Source organism: Apteryx mantelli, chromosome 29 (genome assembly GCF_036417845.1).
Source record: "Apteryx mantelli isolate bAptMan1 chromosome 29, bAptMan1.hap1, whole genome shotgun sequence".
NCBI lineage: Eukaryota > Metazoa > Chordata > Aves > Apterygiformes > Apterygidae > Apteryx > Apteryx mantelli.
The window spans coordinates 6,252,912-6,276,236 of record NC_090006.1 but is presented as its reverse complement, the minus strand read 5'-3'; the positions used below and the strand labels follow the sequence as shown (position 1 = coordinate 6,276,236).

Sequence of the window (23,325 nt, the reverse complement as noted above, 5' to 3'; positions counted from 1 at the left end):
GAAAGACCTGCAAGGGGTGAAGCCCCTGCTGTGCACGGAGCAACCCAGGACACGTGTACGGGGAGGTGTTGTGCTGTCAGTCGGAGCCTCCCTGAAACCGTGACGCGGAAAGACGGAGACCGAAAATGGAGCATGGAAAGTCCCGTCCCACGCTGGCAGCGGGAGCGACGCGGTACACACCTGCACACCCCCCACACCCCAGTACACCCCCAGTACACCCCAGTACACACCTGCACAACCCCTGTACACCCCAGTACATCCCAGTACACACCTGCACACCCCTCACACCCCAGTACACCCCAGTACACGCCTGCACACCTCCTGTACACCCCAGTACACACCTGCACACATCCCTGTACACCCCAGTACACCCCAGTACACACCTGCACACCCCCCACACTCCAGTACACCCCAGTACACACCTGCACACATCCCTGTACACCCCAGTACACACCTGCACACCCCCTGTACACCCCCCTGTACACCCCAGTACACACCTGCACACCCCCTGTACACCCCAGTACATCCCAGTACACACCTGCACGCCCCCCACACCCCAGTACACCCCCAGTAGACCCCAGTACACACCTGCACACATCCCTGTACACCCCAGTACACCCCAGTACACACCCCAGTACACCCCCAGTATGCCCCAGTACATACCTGCACACCCCCCACACCCCAGTACACCCCCAGTACACACCTGCACACCCCCAGTACACCCCAGTACACACCTGCACACCCCCCACACCCCAGTACACCCCCAGTACATCCCAATACACACCTGCACACCCCCCACACCCCAGTACACCCCAGAACACTCCAGTACGCACCTACACACACCCCTGTACACTCCAGTACACCCCAGTACTCACCTGCACACCCCAGTACACCCCAGAACACTCCAGTATGCACCTACACACACCCCTGTACACTCCAGTACACCCCAGTACTCACCTGCACACCCCAGTACACCCCAGAACACTCCAGTATGCACCTACACACACCCCTGTACACTCCAGTACACCCCAGAACACTCCAGTATGCACCTACACACACCCCTGTACACTCCAGTACACCCCAGAACACTCCAGTATGCACCTACACACACCCCTGTACACTCCAGTACACCCCAGTACTCACCTGCACACCCCAGTACACCCCAGAACACTCCAGTATGCACCTACACACACCCCTGTACACTCCGGTACACCCCAGTACTCACCTGCACACCCCAGTACACCCCAGAACGCCCCAGTACGCACCTGTGCACCCCCCTGTACACTCCAGTACACCCCAGTACTCACCTGCACACCCCAGTACACCCCAGCACGCCCCAGTACACACCAGAACGCCCCAGTACACACCTGCGCCCCCCTGTACACTCCAGTACACCCCAGCACGCCCCAGTACACCCCAGTGCACCCCAGCACGCCCCAGTACGCCCCAGTACACCCCAGTACACACCTGCGCCCCCCTGTACACTCCAGTACACCCCAGCACGCCCCAGTACACCCCAGTACACACCTGCGCACCCTCCTGTACACTCCAGTACACTCCAGGACACCCCAGGACACACATGCGCCCCCCCCGTACCCCCCAGTACGCCCCAGTAGGCCCCTGCACCCCCCCCACCCCGCTCACCCCCAACGGCCGCGCAGGCCCCGCCCCGCCCCGCCCCGCCCAGGTCTCGCGAGAGCGGCGCGGAGGGGGAGGGGGGCGGGAGGAGGAGGCGGCGGATCGGCACTGCTCCGCACCGCACCGCACCGCACCGGGCAGCCCCGTCCCGCTCCTCTCCGCTCCGCTCCGCTCCGCTCGGCGCCGCGATGGAGGCGGCGGCGGGCTCGGCGCCGCGCTGGGCGCCCACGCACGTGCAGGTGACGGTGCTGCGGGCGCGGGGGCTGCGCGCCAAGGCGGCGGCGGGCGGCGGCGGCGGCGGCAGCGACGCGTACGCGGTGATGGCGCTGGGCCGCGAGAAGTTCTCCACGTCGGTGGCGGAGCGCTGCCAGGGCCGGCCCGAGTGGCGCGAGGAGGCCGCCTTCGAGCTGCCGCCGCCGCCGCGCCCCGCCGCCCTGCGCCTCACCGTGCTGCACCGCGCCCTCGTCGGCCTCGACAAGTTCCTGGGCCGCGCCGAGGTTGACCTGGCGGCGCTGCGGGCCGACGGCGCCCGGCGGCACTCCAGGTGCGCCGGGGGTGGGGGGGGGTCTTTGTGGGGAGTTGGGGGGCCTGTGGGGGTTTGGGGGGTCCGTGGGGGGCCGGGGGGGTCTTTGTGAGGAGTTGAGGGTCCTGTGTGGGGGGTTGGGGGGTCCTCTGTGGGGGGTTGGGGGGTCCTGTGTGGGGAGCTGGGGGGAGTCCGTGTGGGGCGGGGGGGAGTCTGTGTGGGAAGTTGGGGGGTCCGTGTGGGGCGGGGGGGGGTCTTTGTGGGGAGTTGGGGGGTCCGTGTGGGGCGGGGGGGGTCTTTGTGGGGAGTTGGGGGGCCTGTGTGGGGCGGGGGGGGGTCTTTGTGGGGAGTTGGGGGGTCCGTGTGGGGCGGGGGGGGTCTTTGTGGGGAGTTGGGGGGCCTGTGTGGGGCGGGGGGGGGTCTTTGTGGGGAGTTGGGGGGTCCGTGTGGGGCGGGGGGGGTCTTTGTGGGGAGTTGGGGGGCCTGTGTGGGGCGGGGGGGGGTCCTGTGTGGAGCCGGGGGGGTCTTTGTGGGGAGTTGGGGGGCCTCTGTGGGGCGGGGAGGAGTCTGTGGGGGGGGGGGGTTGGGGGCCTGTGTGGGCCGGGGGGAGTCCGTGTGGGGCGGGGGGGTCTTTGTGGGGAGTTGGGGGGCCTCTGTGGGGCGGGGAGGAGTCTGTGGGGGGGGGGGTTGGGGGCCTGTGTGGGCCGGGGGGAGTCCGTGTGGGGCGGGGGGGTCTTTGTGGGGAGTTGGGGGGCCTGTGTGGGGCGGGGGGGAGTCTGTGTGGGGAGTTGGGGGGCCTGTGTGGAGCGGGGAAGGGTCCGTGTGGGAGTTGGGGGACCTGTGTGGGGCAGGGGAGTCCGTGTGGGGAGTTGGGGGGTCTGCGTGGGGTGGGGGGAGAATCCCTGTGGGGTGTTGGAGGGTCTGTGTGGGGCCAGGGGGATCCCTGTGGGGAGTTGGGGGGCCTGTGTGGGGCTGGGGGGGGTTCCTGTGTGGTTAGCAGAGTGGTGGAGCATCAGGGGCCGGCTGGGTGCTGGGGAGACCCCCTGTGCCGCGTGGAGGGGGGGTCGCCAGGGTGATGGGGCCCCCCTGTGTCCCATGCAGGCCCCTACACCTTGGGGGACTAAAGACAGTGATGGGGGCGCCCGGCGTCCCATAGGGACCTCTGTGCCCCATGGGAGACCTCAGGGTGACGATGGGGGGGCCCCTTATGTCCCACGGGGGGTGCCGAGGTGTCCGCTTGGGGGGGGGGGGGCTGGCCCCTGCGGCTGCCCGGCCAGAGCCGCTTCTGCTTCTGTCTCTGTGCGGGCTCTGGTAGCCCGGGGAAATGGCCCCGGCGCTTTTTCCGGACAGCCCTGCTCCGTGCTCGAGTTTCCTTCTTAAATATTGATGTGAGCATGTTAACAACTTACACTCGGAGCAGTGACGTTGACTAAAGAAACTTAATGCATTTGAAATGCCTTCTTGGTTTGACAGAGAATGAAAGTACGACACAAGCAGACCGTTTATATATTTTTCTTAATAAATACTTTACGGAGTCTAGTCATGTGTAAGAGTAGATAATTCAGTATTGTATGGATTCACTTAACTATTGTTTGCAAGGCACCGAATTGGGAGACTTTTCCTGTAATGCTGAGTGCCAGATCTGTGTCATACTTGCACCTTTTAACATGAATGCTTTTGGATTACTTTAAAATCATAGGGATAGTTACGGAGACTGTTTTACTATGAGTGGACAGCATTAGGGCAGCATGAATGTTCATTTGTAATGTGGTTTGAGGTAGCTGGTGAGTCACCTTCCTCTTTTAACTCACCTGAGCAGAGCCAGGTATTAACACCAGTCTGGCCAAAGTCAAGGTGTGTGTCGTGTTTCTTGACAAAGCCGTGTAATGCTGCTTGAGGAGTCTTAATTATAATGTAGCTGTCATTACAGGCTGTGAAGGCAGTGTCAAGCATTAATGTGTTTACGCCGTAGAGTCTAATGTGCTGTCAGTCATCAGAGTTGGTTCAGAGTCACCCTGTGAGGCGAGCGCGCAGGGTTCCTCCAGGTTGATTTCTTTCTTGTCTGGGCCAAAAGCTAATTGAGGAAAAACATAACTTTGATGGTCCTGGGAAAACTTAAGATCCTTCCAGTTGTTAGTCTCCCCTCTGCCCTCCCCCCTGCCTCTTTTCTGTTTGAAGCCCATTTCTTCTGTCATTATGTAGTTGCTGTGATGGCATATGGCCATAAAGAGCTGAGAAAAATAGTTCGAAGAATGTTGGTCACTTGCCAGAAGTCACTGATTTCATTTCAGAGTGGTATGACTATTCTAAGACTTGAAAATGCCAGTTGTTTGTAATTAAAAAAAATAGATATATTTTACTTTAAAGTTTCATATCATTTTGGAGAGAGTTTGTCAGTATGCTATTTACTTACAGCAACTCAAATTTAAATGGATGTAGTGGCATAATTCCTCTTAGAAACAATGGTCTTATTAAATTTAGTGCTGTTACCTTTTGTTGACTGTAGTTTTTATTTTGGATGTCCTGTAAATAGGGCCTTTTCTTTCCATTTAAGAGACCACAAAGAATGCACACAACATGTCGCCTTGGCATTGAAACTATAGCAATATAGGAATGCCTCTTGAAATAAATGTATTTTAGAATGAAAGTGGTTAGTGAAGTCCTGCATTAAAGGCAAAGGATTTGCGCTTCTCTTACTGCAGCTAAGACGAGATGTAGCAGTCGCCTGGCTGGGTTTGATGGGTGCGTAGGAAGCTACGCGTTGCCATTACAAGATCACAGTTTTAGGGACGAGGTGAATCTAACAAAACGTGATATCATCTTATGAAATCTGTTCCCTTGTACTAATGCCTGGTGCTGTTGTCTTGTAACTTCTGAATATGTAACTGTAGCGTGAACATATTCATTTTCCTCTAATATGCTTCTCTGTAGCAGATTTCTTGAATTATCTTCATGGAATCTTAAGTTAATGCTCATTTGCTTGAATTTACTCCTGGAGTAAATTGCCTTTTCCTATTTGCTTTTATTGCTTCCATTATACCTTGAAAGTATTGAAGTGCAAATTTGATGGGGAGGTAGATTTGCCTGCTCTGGTTCCTTTATTGTAATTTACTAGCTGCTGTGGGAGGAAAAAACCAGTATTTTCTGAGCTGCCTTTCCTATCAGTTCTGCAGAGTCAGGAAATCTGCAGCTCCTAGCACAAGACAAAAAAAAAAAAATGCTGGTACATACTGTTGATAATTTTTTTCCCTGGCACTAATGTGGTTTAAATGTTATTAAGTAGGACATGCAGAATGGTAATTGAATAAGTGTAATAGCCACATGCAGAGAGTATTCTAACAGTTCAGATACCCTGAGTACTTTACCATTTGCTCTGCATTAGTATTCTGAAACTGCATTTCAGAAATGTATAAGGTTCTGTCAGTAATGAATATTGTTTCTGATGCTATCCAATTATTAGTTCATTAAGGTAAATGAAAAGCCCCAGAAGTTCCATAGTATGTTTTGGTTCTCGTTCTGTTGATTAGGGGTTCTGTAGCTTAAGAAACATTAAGATAGCAACTGAAAAGAAATTGGAATGAAAGGTATGAGGGTGTGGAATATGTGTTCAAGCTTTCTAGTACCAGGGTCAGTTCTTACACACCCACTTCAAATTCTTAAACTCTTCGAATTTCGGGAAGCCAGACAAGAGTGCAGGAGAAGTGGTTTAGCTGAAGTATGCAAATTCCATGTTGTGTGTGTCTCTTTTTTTTTAAAAAAAACTCCTCCTGGTTTGCATTTAAAAACAAATTTCACTAATAACTTTACTTATGATGTGATACTGTTTTCTTTGGCATCCGGGATCATATGATTATGACATATTTGTAAGATTTGAGGTTTTTATTTTTCTTACGCTGTAGGCTTATTCCATTCTTAAAATACAAATATCATCTGTTGTTCAAAATTATTTGCACTTATCAAGAACTTGTTTATATAATAAATCTCCTTGTTTTTGCAGGTGGTATAAGCTTCACTCCAAACCAGGGAAAAAGGAAAAGGAGAGGGGAGAGATTGAAGTGGATATCCAGTTTATGAGGAGCAACATGACAGCCAGCATGTTTGATTTGTCCATGAAAGACAAGTCTCGCTCTGCATTTGGCAAGCTCAAAGACAAGCTCAAAGGGAAGAGGAGCAGTGGGCTTTCTGACACCGCATCAGCGATCGTTCCGAGCACAAGTCACTCCCCAGCTGACAGCGAAGATGAATCAGTTGAGAAGGAAAAGAAGAAATCGAAGTTCAAAACACTGTTTTCCAAACCTGGTCTGCAAAAGACTTCTCTCTCCCAATCCATGTCAGTCTTGCCTACACATCAGCCTGTAACCGAGAAAGTTAGGCTTAGGCCTAGTGACTTTCAGTCAAGATGGGATGATGAGGAATCTGAGACATCTCCAACCTCAGACAGTGAGTATTTGCACTTGTTGCACTGACAAAGTGCAAGCCCTTTTCCCAAAGCTTTGCTTGCAGTTTTCACACTTCTTAAAATATTAGTTAGGTTATTCTAAATGACTGAATCAGCGGTAAGTCTCTTCTGTCCAAGGTGGTGTGTATGTATGTAAGCAGCTAGACATTCACAGCTTAAATTACCTTGTGATAACTTAGAGACTGTGGGGCTGCATGAGCAACGTCTGCACACAGTGATGGTGCAGTTTCACAGTAAGTGATCTGTGGTGTTTTGGGGTAACTGAAAGGTATGTGTGAGATCCAAATCTTTTGGGTCCCTTACCCCCAGAAGCCCTCAGTGTATTGGAAGTTTCTGGTATAGCCAGACTCTTGTGATACTTCTCTTGTGATCAGTTAATGAGTTGTGAAGTGCTGAGAATGTAGTAATGAATGTCAGAGCAGTGGATGTTCTTTTGTCTTGAATGTCTCCCCATTTATTTTTTCCAGAAGCCTTTAGCAACACCCTTGAAGAGAAGTCATCTCCCTCTCCTGTATCTAAATTTCATAAAATAGCAAGTTTGGACAGCAGGCAACTAAACCAAATAACTGTTAGCAATACCAGGAAAGAAGGTCTCTCTTTATTTGGTGGCCTTAAATCCAAAAGTGATCCTGTTTCCAAGTCTAGTTTGTGTATCAATGGCAGTCATGTTTACATGGAAGAGAACACGCCTAAGGACAACACTTCGGCCTCTTCCCCATCCCCTCACAACTTCAGGAAGAAGCAGCTCTTTGCTTCAGAAGAGAACCTGTCTTCCAAATTTACTAAAGGGCCTGAAGAGACAGGAAGAACATCTCCTAGCGGTATTTTATCTGGGTCTGCATCGTTGGAGACTTTTAAATCTATGACTTTACCATCATATAAATTGCTTAGCAGTGAAGATTACATGGAGACCAATGTTCCTCTGACTGTTGATATTACTAAAGAGAACAAAAAAACGGACCACAAAAAGTCTACCCTATTCTCTCTGGTCACAGGGAAAAAGGAAACAGTGAAAAACAGTGATGTTGAAAGTATTCCAGAAAAGACTTTGAAGGAGGAAGAAACCAAAGTTCCAGAAGACAAAAGTGAAGAAGAGACCAAACATCTTGAAATTCCAACAGATTTAAGCAAAGGAAATCCTTCTGAAAATAGTAATGAAGAAGAAATCTTCAAAAATAAGCAACCACTCAACCCTTTTGAAGAAGGCCGGAAACCCGAAAAGGCTGCTGCATCGGTAAAGACAGCACAGACTAAAGCTGTCAAACCCAGGTCAGTCTTGTTTGTTTCAGTTGCTGATATCAGTAGCTAAGTGCAGAAGTTGTATGCTTTGACTTAGACTGCTTCCTATCACAAGGCAAAGCTTCTGAAGTTGTTATGCTGTGTGCCGTAGAGATGTTTTACTCTGCAGGGTATCCAAGTTTTTTTTTATGCTAGACATTGGACACATTGCTAGCAGTTAGTAATTTGAGTTCTATCTGAATATGAATAAGAGATTGACATAATGACAATTCTCATAAGTGATGATGAAGTAACAGTTCTCTCTGAGTGCAAGTATCTTTTCAGATATTATAGAAGTACTTTTTCTTGCCGTGTCTTTTGCAAAAACTAACATTCTACCTAAGCTGTGTGGTTTGAAACATACCCAGGATCTGAAATACCGATTCTAACATCTCTATTTTTCTCTTCTGTGCTATGGTCTTCAAAATAGTTAATCTTGGAGCCCTTCTGCTTTTGGCATTGTTCACAGCAACGTGAAGTACATTTCTGTGAATTTGTACACAAAGGCTTTTTTGGAAATTCTGCTCGTGTCCTTCATATATATATGGGTGTGTTCTCACATGTGTATATCCTACATATATATATATGTATATATGTAAGAACCAATGTCCTATTAATAAGGCTGTGTATTGTGTCTGTCTTTAACATCCTGTTTTCAGCACTTCTCCTGTTTAAATGCCTTGCATGTGTTTCTTACTAATAAAAATGCTTGGGATGCAAAAGATGAGATAGTTGCTTAAAAGCAAACACAGTAATCCAATTGCGCAAACTCTGCGACAGCAGTGTTCTGACATAAATCCAGTATGATATAAACAATCTTTTAAATATCATTAAGTCTATTAGATAGGTTCTTCGTGTCTCTTGCAGTCTAATTCATCTCCAGTGTGTTAGGAATTGGAGTCTGGTGCTAAAGCTTATCTGTTCCTGCCTCGTGTTGCATCTGCAAGTGACATGCAAGTTTTTTGTCCCTTTTGCAGACTGGGCGTGTCTTCAGAGGAGGAAACCAAAGCCACGCTTCCTATTTTTGCACCTGATTCCCTTCCTGCTTTCCTTTCTGCACAGCATATCAGTAGTGACAATAATCCTTTTGTTTCTAAAACGGGACAAAAAGTCAAAGTGCCAGACTCTGAAAACATTACTAGTTCCTCTGCACCTCTTCCTCCTTCTCCTCCTTCTGCTGCAGAGCTTTTGAATAGCAAGAACCCCTTTATTTCAAAGCGGGGCAAGGAATCCAAAGCACTGGATTCTGAAAGCGTTGCCAATTTCTCTTTATCCCATCATCTCGCAGCTTCTGTTCCCGAAACATCTCTTTCTGTGCAAGTCTCTAGTAATGGTAATAATCCTTTTACTTCTGAATGGGGACAGGGCTCACAGGGTCAGGATTCTGAAATCTCTAATGCTTGCTCTTCCTTGGATCTCTCTTGTCCACCTGCACCTTCTCTTCATTCTGACAGTCATTTTAATGACAATAACCCCTTTGTATGCAAGCTTGGGTGGGAACTAGATGCACCAGGTCTCAAAACTGTTGTTGGTTCTTCTCCTTTCCTGCTTCCTTGTGGGGAAGACTGTTCCTCAATGGAAAACACTGGTAATCTGAAACACTCTCTTCCTGTGGCGTCAGGGAGCTCTTCAGACGTGGCTTTAACTGGTAATGTAAATACTGTATCAAACTCTCTGAACACTCTTTCTGACAGCCCTGGCCTGGCTCCAAAGAAACAATGGGGATCACCAAAGGTTCAGGTAGAGACATCTTTAAAAAGAAGTAAGTTAGGTGATAGGAAGTCTGTGACCTTTCTCCCTGAAGAACTGGAAGGTATTACATCAGGTGATGAGGATTTAGATGAGCAGCAATGTGCAAAACAGCACTCTGATTTCAGTGAAATGTTATTCACAGATTCAGACGTAATAGGAAAGAGAGCAGAGTTTGCTCACAAACTGGAAACAGAGTGCAACCCATATTCAGAACTCCCTAGTGACAGCGTAAATTCCACTCAGAGCAAGGAGACCACTGTTCAGGGCGATGTGGAAATAGGCAGTACAAACACTGAAACCTGCATGAAGGATGCCAAGCATCTTGCATCTCTCTCAAAGTATAATGATAACCTCTTACCAGAGAATGGTGCTGAACAGCTGCCTTCTGCTAAGAGCAAGCTAAATGAGAAGCAGGAAGTCTTTAGTGAAAAGAGAATGGAAGAACGTAAACCCATGTTAGAGACCGAAGCAACTCTTTCTGATAAAAATGACTCCTTGTCGCAAGTAGGACCTACCAAATCAACCTTGAGAGTTTGCACACTGCCCCCTGAGGAAGCTGATGTAGGAAGGGCTGACAGTGAGGCTAGTTCTGTGTTTGTCACACCAAAGCCAGCACCAAGACTTTCTTTATCGCTGAAGATGTGCATGCTGGTTTCTCAGACTGATGAGTTAAGTGGTGGTGTGCTTTCTTCAGATGATAATGTAAAATCTGCTTCTGGGCTTCCATTACATAATGAGAAACCCTCAAGTGCTTATGGATGCCCCCCCAGAAATGGTTCATTAAAAACTGTCACTCCAGCAATAAATCTTAGAGGTGATAGCAGTAATAGGCATTTAAAATATGAAGATGATGATTTATTTGACTCTCTTGCAAATCTGAAGTCTGCCATTCCAATTGCTGGAGATCATGGTTTGAAACTGTCTAGTCTTCCGGTTATTCTAGAGGGAGGCTCTGATGATGAGCTGCTGGAAGACTGTCAGGAGGACCATAATGTCACTGCAGATGATAAAAACATCTTGGAGGCTGGAAAGCGGTCTATAGTTTTAATGCCTTTGAGTGAAGAACTGAAAGAGCATTCAGGTAGCAGTTCTCCTGCGGACAGTGTAACTCCGTCTGCTCAAGAAGGAGGAAGTGCCCCTGATGTTTGTGATTCTAGCAAACTACCCGTGCTACCTGCAAGAGTACATGTTTGCAGTGTAAGTAATAAGATAGCTGACACAGGCGTAGGTGTGACATCTCATTCCAGTGAGCGTAATAGTCATTCTGAGAGACAAGAACTAAAAATAAATATTGGCGTTGAAGAGAGTGCAGAGCGTGATTTCCTTGAGCCTTCTGCTTCTTGTTCCTCTGTGTCTAGTTCTTCCCAACCTTACTCTTCCTTTCATTCCCTCCCATCTCACACTCAAAGTAATAGAGCAGAATCTTCGAAAAAGCCAACAGCAGAGGGCTTCGCTGATAAAGCAGAAAATTCTGGCAAGAAGAAACTTCTTCAGGCATGGGTTTCACCCTCTGAAACATATCCTTACCAAACTCAGCAGAGTGGTGAAACCATGTCTCCTAAGCACAGGTGAGAGAATATGGGAAATACCTAGAAGTATCTCAATGCTGGTATGTGAGCCTTGCTTTTCCTTCCTGTGAGCATGGATCTGTCTTTCCAGCTGCAGAAATTTATTGTTTTTTGCAATCATATGGCATCATACAAACTTAACTTCCTCTGACCTGCGGATTTGTCAGGGCCTGCGTCCTATCATGCTAATGTAGGATCACTGCTGTAACTTAATGAATGACACCAGATAAATCTGTCTGTCTACTCAGTACTGAGAGCGCTTGTAGGGCCCTGCTGTTCATAACAGTGCTACCTCTTATGAGTTCTGGCTGTTAAGGACACTCAGTTGCAGGTCATGTATAGGGTCGCTGAGTCAAATTTGGTTCAATAGATGAGTTGGCGGTATTTCAGAAATAAAAAAAAAATGGTCACAGGTAGCCTTATAAACGGGGATCCTTGCTTTCATAGTAGAAGTGTGCTCCTGAGCCTTAAAATGAATTGCAGCAAGCTTACATGATGCAGCTAAAACATTTAGCTCCTAAAAATGTGTGGTTGCTTTCTGGAGCTGTCTGCAGCTCCTTCTGCCTGTTGGAGTACTGTTGTCTGAGGAATAGCGCTGTTAACCTCTTAACTCTCAGTACTTTTATCTGCTAAACTCCATCGAGAGTGTAGGATGATTCTGGTTAGGCATTTGCTGAGATACAGCTAAAATAATTTTCCTCCCATACTAAAATTGGCAATGTAAGTCCTGCTTGAACATGTGAAGATGGCACATTTAACTAGGCTCTTTTAGTAGTTTATGGCACAAGTTCAGTTTGTGCAAGACAGAATTCGTGTTTGTCCCAGGACTGTAAAAATATTTGGTGTTTTGCAAGAACCACAAATATGTTCTTGTTAAGAACAGACTTAAACATTAATGCATAAAAGACCAAAGTAGCTGCTCCTGTGTATTGCCTTCTCGTGAAGACTGACCTTGCTTTTCTTTTGTAACATGCTATTCAGGGTGTATTTCCCGTGTTACTGCTTCTTTATCTTGAATGCCTTAAGTCAATAAAAACAGTAGAAAGAACTGGAGTGTACCTATATAAAGCCTGTAATTTAGAAGCTGAGTTCTTTTTTTATCAAGAGGGAGGGGAGGGGGAGAGAGAGAGAGAGAGAAAGAATGGTAGGAATTTCCATTAGTTTCTTGCTATATTTGTTTTTAGTCTGAAGTTCTGTATAATGTTGGTGTGACATACATTGTCTAAATAACATGCGCCTTTTTTAATGTTACAGACTTCAGCCTGTGAAGCCAATGAATGCCACAGCCAGCAAGCCTCAAACTAAAAATATGAACGTCATCAGCACTATGAATGAAAAGCTGCTTGAGATGAGCGTAAAGGTATGGAAGGAAGTGGCACTTTTTAAGCCTAGGCACTAAATTGAACAGAGTTCATGTTTTCGTGAAGCATTTTTTTCCCCACAGTCTTTATCTCCAAAGAGATCCGTAAAGTGAATAAACCTTTTTTTGAAGAAAATGGTGGTTTCAATTGCACCACAAGGTTTGAGTCCTAGCTTAAAATTCATATTGATCAGAACTGCACAGAAGCACCTCTGGGTCAGCAGAGAAAAGCACTGCGTTCCATGATCGTCTCTAAGGGCTTTTGGGGGGTTAGGGGGAAGTAGTACCAAAATAGCTGTAGTGCCTCCTTCTGGCACAAGTGGAAAAGAAGAAAATGCAAGTTAAATATTAAAACAATTTAAATTGGTGTGTTGTTTTTTTAAGTGGATATAAAACTTGTAACTGGTGATACCGCATTCAAAATTACACTTGATGTTGCAATCATGCAAGCTTGTTGTATGAGTACTCCCTGCAAAAGTATTGCCGAGGCTAACATTCTGGTTTTGCATCTCAGAGTGTAGCTTGACAAATTAGCAGAAACTGCTAAGTATTTGTCAAGTTTGTTTAAAATTTGAAAGCAGGCTTTTAGGAGAAACTATGTCATGATGTGTTTTTTACAAAGTAAGAATTAAATTTGAAAGGGCTATTCAAGTGTTTCTTGCTATTTAACCTGAATTTGGCTTTCATAGTCTTTGTGTTTTAAACAATAGCTCTCCCAGCGCTTGTTGATTCAGAAAGTGCTCTAAAAAGTTTTTTGGTAGTTGGTGATGCATGGCTGTAATTGTCGTGCATCTTCACTAAGCTAAAATGGACTTTTTTGTCTGGAGTCAACATGACATTCTTTCAACATAAATTGCAGCAAGGTGTTGAATTATAGAACTGACATTACACAAAGATTTTTATGCTAAGAGTTTGACTAGTTACCTTCCATAATGGCTGTCTCATTCTGAGCCTGCCTTCTGTTTTGGAGAAGACTTCCTAAGTTCCTTAAATTGGGTTCCTCTACCATAGCCAAATAGTGTTTAGCTACTCTGAGGCAATTGTTCTTCCCCCAAATACTTTCAAAAACCTATTCTGCCTTCTGGAAGTGCATGAATATATAGCGTTTTGTATTAAAGTACTTGAGATTTGCTAATGGCCCAAAGAGTGCTTTGCAGCGGAAAGTTTGTCTGGCCTGGCCTGCCAGCCTCTCCCTGTCACTGTTAGCACTTAAGTCATTGCGAAGCTTGGCTCTGGGCAGCCTGCTCTTCTTGATCGGTAAAGCTTTAATGACTGATGTTCTGAAACGTCATTTGCAACGAACTTTTAGTAAGATAGGAAGCACAGGAATATCTTTGAAAAACAGTTGTGTTTCTGCAAATGCTGTGTGTGAAAATATTCATTGTGCTTAAAAAAAATCCCACTCAGCCACCAAGTTGCATGCTATTGTTAGTTGGAAATGCCTGTATATCTACAGTGACCCTATTTGTCTTCTCTCTTGAAGAAATATGATCGTTCAGATCCTGGCTATGCTTACGCTCAGTTAACCCATGATGAGCTGATCCAGCTGGTCTTGAAACAGAAGGATACAATTACCAAGAAAGAACTCCAGGTGCGTGAGCTTGAAGACTACATCGATAACTTGCTTGTCAGAGTCATGGAAGAAACCCCAAACATTCTTCGTGTTTCAACTTCTGGAAATAAAAAAGCTGGAAAGATATAAGAGTTCTCTGAACTCTGAACAAAGGACTGAGTTCCTGCCGGTGGAGTTTGATTAATAAGGAGACAATGTGAAGTAGGTGGTACTGGTGTGCTGCCCACAGGAAATGACATTTTTTCTGTTTCTGACTTGAGCAACTATCAGATTGATTTGTAGTTACATCAGATCTTATGTATGGAGTCCAGAAATGGAGTCAACTTCTCATATTTATTTTTTGGTATCTCTTTGTTATTGGGGAAGATTTGTTAAGGAATCTAATCCGCAGGCTGATTTTGATGTCAAGGATGAAGGGTTTTTTGAAAAGCTTTGCCTGCTGGCAAGGCACTGGTGATCCTTTATGAAGATTTTTTTTCATAGTTCTGTTTCTTAGCAACTTTGACAGATCAGTTGTTCTTCTTTCCACACTGTAAGTTGTAGTGCAATATAAAATCTTGTATAGTAGAGCCTGAGGATTTGCTTTGCTTTGAGTAACTACACTGGAGAAGTCCAAAGAGTTATGCTTCAGAATAGGGCTGCTTGGGCTGTATTTTAAAACCATTTAATGCCCTAACAATTGAATGCAAGTTAACTCTTAGTTTGGAAGGAAAGAAGCAAAGCTAAATTACTGTCATAAGTTAAATATTGTTTCAAGGGTGTTCTTCAAGAAATATTAGTGGCTTTGGGCCAAAGGTGTAGTAAATTAGAAGCTATTCTTTCATAGTCATCGAATTCCTGATTTGAAGGTTGTTCAAACAAGGGAGGCAAAGGTACACCCAGTTTCTGTTCTGTATTCTTAAATAGGTTTGGACTTTGCAGTACGTGTGTTTGGCCTGTGTCTCTTGCTGTATGAAAGTTCTGTGACAATTATGATACTATACCATTGCAGTTTATTAATTCTAAATACCTCGGATTTTGGAACTGGGGCTTACCTTGGAACAGCTTTCGAAGGTGATCAGTCTTATAATACTTTCTTTCATACATTCCTTATACATCTAAGAAAGGAACCAATTCACCCTTCCTTTGGGATGGGAGTCAAAATGCTAACTCTCAAATCTGATTTGTTTTTCTTTGTGGTTTGAAGTTCAGAATGAGATGAAAATTTTACGTAGCCGAGAAGTGTGTTGGTTTTGCAAGACAATCGGATACTTCTGTCTGCTTCCTTAATTTGTGGCCTCTTTGCAGCTTCATAGAGGACAGGTACGTTCTCTTCTGTGTGTCATCAGACAGAAAGTAACAGCATAACACTATCAAGCAGCCGCTACATCAGGCTTCTTCCACTGAAAACTAAACATGATTTTTTTGTGGCAAGCTCTTGTCGAAGTTTGACAAATCAGATGCATCTTCACAGCTCTTGAATTCATCAGGGTTGCAAGGGTCTGTGATGTAATACCAGGAAATGGTTTGGAAGGAAGTCAAAATATTGAAAGAGCAGGTAGCAGAGAACCAAAACAAATGCTCTTACATTCTGAAGTGGAAAGGGTTGATTAAGTCACTCTACATCTCCAAAGGGGTGAGTTTCTAACAAAATATTCCTATAGCAGAGCACTTTAATGAGGGATAAGACTGGCTGGATTGACTACTAACTTAGTAGTCTGCATAATATTTTCATAAAACACTGAAAACTACTGGAAGCTTCTCAAATACTGTATTTTTGTAGTGAAGAGTAGTTTAATATATTTGCCTAGAGATGTATACATTCTTTGGAAAATACAGAAAATGCTGTTAATTGCATTTGTTACTGTAAACTGGCTGATTACCAAAGTATGGCCTAGCAGTTGAAGCTTTTCTGATGCAGCTCTTCTTCAAGGGAAGCTAGAGTTGAAATAAGCCTGCTGCTTTAAGCATTAAGAGTATTCTAAGGCTTCAGGTACTTAATAGAGGCGAATGCTGAATTTTTATTTGAGCAGATGTCTTCAATGAAGGGGTAGCCTAATTTTTTCTTTTTACAGTACCCTCTTCTGTGAATGAAGGGTCTGAAATGCAGAAGTTTTTTTAGCAGCGTCTTCAGCCCTTGGCTGGTGGTTTAAATTTTGAATGGTACTAGTTGGCATTACTGAAAACTACTGCTGCTTCTCGTGCCTTGAAACAGTGAGGAAGATGAAACATTAATTTCAGTTTCCTCCCTGTGCCTCAGTGGATCTCTGGAAAGAAATGGTTGTCTGTACCTCACTAATAAACCTGTCTGCTAGACTTTATTCCACAGCTTTCTGACTTTCTGGTTCAGAGAATCGGAGAAACCAGTAGTGCCTTTGAACGATGGCTTAATGGTTTGAAATCAAAAATGGTATTATCAGTAGTCATAACTGGACACATGTTAAGCAAGGCTTAACTCTTGCTTTTTACTGGCCTTATTTTAAAATAATATGGGTACTACTTTGTCTTTGGCTGCTGAAATCATTGTGATACTATGTATAATGCTTTTGGAGTAAGGACTTTATGAAGCTTATACAGCTGATAACGTGCATTCCTGTTGGCAAGAGTGCGTATCTTGAAGTCATATACACACACACACGCGTGCACACAAAGTATATGCTAATAATAATCTTCTTAAAAATGAAGCCTTAAAACTTAAAATATCCTTTCTTGGTAGCCTTTTTGCCAGTTGTGACTTCGTCCAGTCATGTGGACTCCAAGTTCTCTGGCTTTTGCACCCTGGGTTCTCTCTCCTGTGGTTACAGGTGTTAAGTCTCACACTGAACAGCAGGAGTGCTGCTGCAGGGTAACAATCCTGTACAAGCCGTGTTTTTACTTCAGTAGCTGTGAAAATGTTGCACAAATCTTGTACCTCAATCTTTTATTGGCAATACTATTTAAAGCCTTTCTTTGGCATAAGGGGTTTGGCGTTTTATGTCAAGCAAGGTGCTTAACCTTGTGAGTAGTGACTTTGAGGCTTGAGAGTCAAGTGTATTGTTTTATTATTGAAGGATTTGAATGTATCTTTTCCTGTTCATACCATCTGCTTTTAGCCTGGGTACCTTTTGTTTTTAAATGACCTTTGGTTTTGTGGAACACTAAAATAAAAGTATCTTAAATCCAGTGTTCTGTTCACTTTGTTTCTTTTATAGTGAATTCTGAACTCGTAGTTCCAAAAAGTGGAGAATGCTGTGTACAGAGATGTGGGGGAGATATCTGAATGCTACTCAGTAGGAGCCTCTGCCTTGTCCAGCTTCTCTTGTAGCAGTTATTTCTAAGCAGTTTTTTCTGTGACCATCAAAGTCATCTGATTTCTCGATAATTTCTCCTAACTGAAGTGTAAGATGTGCGTTTTCACTCTTCCTGCATGTACTGCCCTCTCCTCGCAGACTGTTTGGCGGCAGTATGTGGCCTGATGGTTTGACTTTAGAAATCAGCTCGGGCTTGCGAGTTATTTGGGCCGTGTGGGGGAGGGAGGATCCACTAGACTGGTGCTTTGGATGAGTGTTGTGCATGTAGAAAGCAGGTTAAAAATGCAGTGGTTGCACATCAGTGACCTGTAAAATGCAACTGTAGTCCGTGGCGCTAAAAGAGGAGAACCTCATCCATTCCACGTGACAAGCACTGCTGCCCGAAACTCCTCATCCTCCAGGTATTTTTGGTTTAGTTCCATCCCTATAAGCAATCGCTGCAGGAAGTTCACGGTAAACAGCTCGTGGGGTGGGGAAACCTGCTCGGCAAGCTCAGCATCATGAGAATCAAGAGTTTCTGTGAAGCGAATGTGTGTGAAAGGTTTTTGGCCAGAGGCCTTGTTAAATCTCCCTGGCAATAGCACGGGTCCCTCAGACTCTAATTGTAATGGCCTTAAATTCTGGGCAGTGGATAAAAAAGAACCACAGAGCCGGGTGGGAGAGTTAATCAGCCTTCCACTGTCTCGGGGACCTTTTAGCGTGAAACCTGTTTGTGCTGCAGGAGCCTTAAGTGCTACTGCGCCGATCCTCACTGCCATCAGCGATGCATCGATGACTGGTGCAGCCAGCGTGTCCCGCGCTCTGCTGGCGCTGCCGTCCACAGGGCGAGCAGGAAGGCGCCCGGCTTCCAATAGGAGTTGGCTCCTAAGCATTTCACTTGAGGCATTGTAGATGGCGAGAGAGACAAACGGAGGGGCTATTTCCTTGGTGACGGCTTGGAAGAGACAAGCGGCGACTGATTAGTCTGGGGCTTGGAAGGCTTTTACGGAGTTTGTGGTTCCCAGGGAAGTGATGGAGTACATGGCTCGGTCGGACCTTCTCCTCTCTGTTCGGAGCGACGCGCAGTGCTGCCCTAAGGGCCTGGCACCTTGGGGAAACCGCCCTATGAGTTATCACCCCTCTCCCGCGGCGTTTTGCCGGGGGCCCTGTGCTTTCAGGGGAGCAGCACGTAAAACCTCGCCTGGCCCTGCCAGGGGCGAAGCTTTCCCTGTTTCCAGGCTCCGGGGGGGGGCAGAGCTGCGTGCGGCTGCTTCGCTGCTGGGGCACCTCGGCCTCCTGCCCTGCCCGAGGAAGGGTTTCGGCCGCTGGCGCGCAGAGGTAGGCACGGAGCGAGCCCGGCCCGGCCCGGCCGCCTCCGGCACTGCTCTGCCCTGCGAAGGAGGGGGGGGGAACGCGCAGCGCCGGAACGCGGCGTGCGCGGGCGCCGCTGCCGGCCGGGCGCGCGGCGGGGACGGACCGGGCGCCGCGGCCTGATTGGCTGGCGCGCGGCGCGGGTGCGCCCGGCTCAGCGGTCCCCCGGCTCAGCGGTCCCCCGGCTCAGCGGTCCCCCGGCGCAGCGGCGATGGCGATGGCGGCGGCGGCGAGCTGCCCGTCCTGCGGCTCCTCCGCCCTGGTGGAGGACGCGCACTACGCGCAGCAGCAGCTGGTGTGCGCCGCCTGCGGCTGCGTCCTGGCCGAGGGGCTGCTCACCACCACCTACGCCGAGGAGGAGCACCTGCGAGGTGGGGCCTGTTCGTGTCGTCGTCGTGGTCCCCCCGCTCCCTGGGGCGGCCACCTCGGCCCGGCCCCAAACGGCCCCCCCGGAACGCGCGTCGCCGCCGTCCCGAAGCGGCGTGAGCGGCGCGACCGCTTCCAGGCGGCCGCTCAGAGGGCCCGAGCGGGGTCTCGGGGGGGGGGGGGGGGGGACAGGGGCTGGCGTCGCCCCTCGGCGCGGCCGCTCTCCCCTGCTCCCCGCGCGCGAGGCCCCGGCGCTGCCTCGCCTGTGGGCGCGGGTCGGTAGCGCTGTCGCGCCCGGCTTGAGGCACGGAGCGTGCAGCCTGCTGCTGCCCGGCCTTTTATTTTACATCAATAAAGGAGTCACCCTGAGACCGTTTCCTCCAACATCTGCAGGGAAGCGATGGCTCGGAGAGCATCCCGGGCCGGAAACCCTCCTGTCTGAGGGAGCCCGTGCTGCCAGCCCTCGTTCGGTGGCCTCGAGGACCTGCCGATGCTGCAAACTGCAGTCCGGCCCCTTGGGCACCCGGTAGCACAAGATCTAAGCGGCTCCGTCCCCCAGATGGGGACGGAAGAGCTCGTCAGAGCGAGGTTACCTGGCCTAACGCGTGTTGTTTTTCAGAGGTGGCGTATTCCCAGAGCACTGGCCAGAAAGAGCAGCTGAGTCGCTGTATGCAGCGAGGTGAGAGCATGCCGTTCGGTTTCATTCGTATACTTCAATTCTCTGTTTTGCTGCATTAGTCTAATTTGTGTAACATATTTGTGATGCTGTGATAAGTTAGAAGCTAAAACAGGAAGAAAGCAGTTCTGTGTCCAGCTGGTGCTTGCTGTCAAACTGCCTTACCTGCACGAAGGGAGCTGGGAGAATGTTTTTGCCTGCTGCTTACAGGGCTGCAGTGACCAGGCTGCTCTCGTGCCTTTGCCCGAGTCTGGCTGAATACCGGCTGCACTGTGATATCAGGGAAAGATGTATGTAAGGAGAGATGTATATCTTGAGCTGATCTTAAAAGGGTGGTGTCTTCTCGCAGGGATCAGGAGGGTCCAGGACCTCTGTAAAGTCCTCCAGCTCCCGTCGGTGTTCGAGGAAACGGCTGTGTTGTACTTCCAGCGAGCTCTCCAGCATCCCTCTTTCCACCTGGTCAGTCTGGAGAAGAAGGAGCTTCTGGGGGGCTGCTGCGTCTTTGTGACTTGCCGGCAGCACAACTGGCCCCTGACCATGGGAACGATCTGTTCCCTCCTTTACGCCAAGAAGGAGCTGTTTGCCGGCGTCTACCTGAGCGTGCAGAAGGAGCTCGAGCTGTCCGTACCGGCGCTGAGTCTGATGGATCTGGTCAAGACACACCTCAATAGGTAACATAACCCCTTTCATGCTGAAGGGCTCTGTATTTTACACTGATGTGGGGAAAAGCTTCTAAAATGCAGGCCATGCCAGGGCAGAAGGCCGTAAGCTCACACAGTGACCTGTGCTGTTACCTAGGTCTATTTTTACCTGAGGACATGAAGGCAAAACCCAGATCACCTAAAACATCTTCCCTTGGATTGTTCACAGCCCTGCGTCCTAAGCGGGACGGCATACTTAGCCCTTGAGGCTGGGTGGTGGTACCATTGTGGTAGCACCTAAAATTCATGATGTGGGAGTGCACCTTGCTGTCCCTTGATTAAAAATTGCATCAAGTTCTTACTATGGCCAGCAATTTTAATATAACAAAGTAGCCAGGAGGTGGATGTGAGCAAACACAGGAGCAATACCACGCTGTTGCTTGCTGATGTCCTGGAGGGAATGGCCTGAGCACTTGAGATGGCTTTTACAGAACTGTGGTGGCTTTTGCCTCCTTTGCCGTAGTCTGGGCTGGGATTCTTCTCTTCCTGCCCCTTGCCCCTCGCTTTGGAGAGCAGGCAGCGCAGGGACTTTGCTAGGCGATATGAGCAAAGGCCTGCACTGGAGCGGGGCGCGTTTACCCCAAAAGACTTTACTGTAGCTCTCAGTTTACTTAAGTGTTGCGTGGTCTTGGTGGCTTTCTCCCTGCTGGCATAAGCAGAGCGAGCTGTATCAAATCTTGGAGGCTGGAAGCGGAGGTGACCTGTCATTTGAGTCTGTTTCTGGACAGCGTGTGTAGGTGCTTTGTTAGTGCTGCAGTGTGGCTCACCCCTTTACGCCCGTTGCAGCTGCGTGGGCGACCAGGTCTGATGCTTCCCTGCGCCCCGGTAGCTGGTGCTAACGGCAGGCGCTCTGCTCTTGCAGTTTTAGGCTGTTCCAGTGCGCAGCCGACATCCCTGCCCCGTTCGTGGAGGACAAGGAGAAGATGGTAGCGCGAACGATGCAGATCGTGGAGCTGGCCAGCGAGACGTGGCTGGTCACGGGCCGGCACCCTGTTCCCATCATCACCGCCGCAGCGTTCCTGTCGTGGCAGTCGCTGCAGCCCGCCGCCCGCCTGACGTGCACCTTCGCGCGGTTCTGCAAGGTGGCGGGTGTCGACCTGCCTCCGCCGGCCCACCTGAGGCTGAAGGAGCTTCACGAGATCCTGCTGAGAATGGCGTCCCAGCTCGCTTGGCTGAGGGTGTTTAAGATGGACAAGAAAATGGCCATCAAGCACATCGGGGACCTGCTGCAGCACCGAATTTTCCTGCTGAAGAAGTCCTTCTGCACGGAGGATGCGGAGGAGCAGCGTGCTGGAGCCCAGGGTGAGGGCTGCCCTGGCTCCCCTCCGGCCGCAGGAGGGGCCGCGCAGGAGGAGGCGCGTCCCTCGGAAGGGAAACGTCAGCGTGACGGGGGACGGAGGCCCTTGCTGCCGCCCTGCCTCATCAAGCCGAGGAAGAGACTCCGCACAGCAGCCCCGAGCGCTGCGGACCTGGCCATCACTGGCGAAGAGCCCATCTCCGACAGTGAAATAGAGCAGTACCTGAGGGGCCAAGAGGAGATCCAGGCGTTCAGCAAGGCCAAGACATGGCTGTGAGCACGGCAGCCCTTTGCCGGGCCGGAGGAGAGCGCCGCCGGGAGCACCAGGGCAGCAGAGGGCGAGGAACCGACAGCGTAAAGCCTGATGGTAACAGGGCCACCATAACCGCAAGAACAGTCATCCAAGGGAATGGGGCAACGCGGGGAGCAGCGGGCTATCGCCTGTTGAGTGTTTGGTGGCTGGACCAGAATGCGGCTTTTTATGGAGTGACTGTTTGGGATTGCCTTGTGTTCCTCTTAGAAGTAAATAGAACTGCAGGTGCCGGAAGTGGTTTCTGGCCTCTCTCTTCATAACCTCTGGTAAAATGTGTTTTGGCTGACCCAAGTGCGGTAGGGCAGATGTCACGAGCGGGTCCAACGCGTCGGTGTACTAACGCAGAGGTAAAACAAGGATCTCGGCCCGCGGCAGAGAGCCAGCCGAGCACCCTTTCCTCGGAAGCGGTCGGTCAGTCAGAGTCGCTGCGGTTCCCCAGCCTATGGCCAGTCTCACGGGGCGAAAGGGCTTCTGACGGCCTCTCCCTGCCTTGGCCCGCGGCCGGGCACTGCAGCCCAGCCGCGCGCTCGTGCAGGCGGCTGATCCGGTGCCCTGTTTGCAGGGAGCACGTCAGGGGAAGTGGGCGATTTTGTGCTGGGGCTGCCGAGGAGCTGAGGCGGGCGCAGAGCGGCCAAAGCTGAATTCCTCCTCAGGCTGCAGCCTGTCGCTTGCTTCCTCGCTGACGCGGGCCCAGACTTACCTGATCTACGGGGACGCGTTTGCAGCCAGCGGCTTTGTGTTGCACATCTAATCCCTGTAGCTGTGGGGTGAGGAGGCCCCTGTCAGTCAGTGTCAGCGGTGCTTCGGTCTGTGGCAATGTGAAATTGCGGTGGTAATTTTCGTGTTTTGGAAGGGAGGGAGGGAGGGAGAACTGTCCGAACAGCGCCTGCTTCTACCAGCGTCCGGCTGTTGCAGGGTAATGTGACAGGGAAGGCAGAGGCTTCCGGCCCCTCACTGGCACCGGTTTTCTGGAGCTTTGCTCGAGCTTTTCCAGGCGCTGATCTCTTACGTCGTCTTGCACCTCACGCGCTTGGGCGGGCGGGGAGGGGGGTTGTGAGCGGCTGAGAGGGGGCACCTTCATTTGCTGCTCTGCTTTCTGAGGAAAAAGCAAATGGCAAATCTAAATGCTGCGCCCCGTTTGCGCTCCCTGGACTGGATATAAGAGGAGTAACAGTAAGTGGGTCCTTGTGGTGGCGTGGGGT

At 49.1% G+C, this 23,325-nt stretch overlaps 2 protein-coding genes across 5 annotated transcripts; both read left to right on the top strand.

Annotated features, from left to right (window-relative positions):
* Positions 1-1,786: 1,786 nt before the first annotated feature.
* On the top strand, positions 1,787-17,292 carry RAB11FIP1 (RAB11 family interacting protein 1). 3 transcript variants are annotated; one of them, XM_067312303.1, is made up of 6 exons: positions 1,787-2,182; positions 6,159-6,601; positions 7,088-7,889; positions 8,876-11,218; positions 12,473-12,578; positions 14,062-17,292. In XM_067312303.1, the coding sequence occupies exons 1-6, from the start codon at positions 1,827-1,829 to the stop codon at positions 14,278-14,280; spliced, it is 4,269 nt and encodes a 1,422-aa protein (XP_067168404.1). In that variant the 5' UTR covers positions 1,787-1,826; the 3' UTR covers positions 14,281-17,292. The 3 variants fall into 3 exon arrangements, with proteins under 3 accessions (XP_067168404.1, XP_067168405.1, XP_067168407.1); XM_067312304.1 differs by having other exon boundaries at positions 1,788-2,182; positions 11,060-11,218; XM_067312306.1 differs by lacking the exon at positions 8,876-11,218 and having other exon boundaries at positions 1,792-2,182.
* Positions 17,293-18,972: 1,680 nt separating this feature from the next.
* BRF2 (BRF2 RNA polymerase III transcription initiation factor subunit) lies at positions 18,973-22,996 on the top strand. 2 transcript variants are annotated; one of them, XM_067312428.1, is made up of 4 exons: positions 18,973-19,141; positions 19,756-19,815; positions 20,162-20,483; positions 21,376-22,996. In XM_067312428.1, the coding sequence occupies exons 1-4, from the start codon at positions 18,982-18,984 to the stop codon at positions 22,085-22,087; spliced, it is 1,254 nt and encodes a 417-aa protein (XP_067168529.1). In that variant the 5' UTR covers positions 18,973-18,981; the 3' UTR covers positions 22,088-22,996. The 2 variants fall into 2 exon arrangements, with proteins under 2 accessions (XP_067168529.1, XP_067168530.1); XM_067312429.1 differs by lacking the exon at positions 18,973-19,141 and adding an exon at positions 19,473-19,662.
* The last annotated feature ends 329 nt before the right edge of the window (positions 22,997-23,325 follow it).

Excerpts from the sequence above, each read along its gene's own strand:
- BRF2 (XM_067312428.1), top strand. The coding sequence starts at position 18,982 with ATGGCGATGGCGGCGGCGGCGAGCTGCCCGTCCTGCGGCTCCTCCGCC. Across the intron at positions 19,816-20,161 it reads GAGTCGCTGTATGCAGCGAG|GGATCAGGAGGGTCCAGGAC; the intron begins GTGAGAGCATGC and ends GTCTTCTCGCAG. Across the intron at positions 20,484-21,375 it reads GTCAAGACACACCTCAATAG|TTTTAGGCTGTTCCAGTGCG; the intron begins GTAACATAACCC and ends CTGCTCTTGCAG.
- RAB11FIP1 (XM_067312303.1), top strand. The coding sequence starts at position 1,827 with ATGGAGGCGGCGGCGGGCTCGGCGCCGCGCTGGGCGCCCACGCACGTG. Across the intron at positions 2,183-6,158 it reads GGCGCCCGGCGGCACTCCAG|GTGGTATAAGCTTCACTCCA; the intron begins GTGCGCCGGGGG and ends TTGTTTTTGCAG. Across the intron at positions 6,602-7,087 it reads GACATCTCCAACCTCAGACA|AAGCCTTTAGCAACACCCTT; the intron begins GTGAGTATTTGC and ends TATTTTTTCCAG.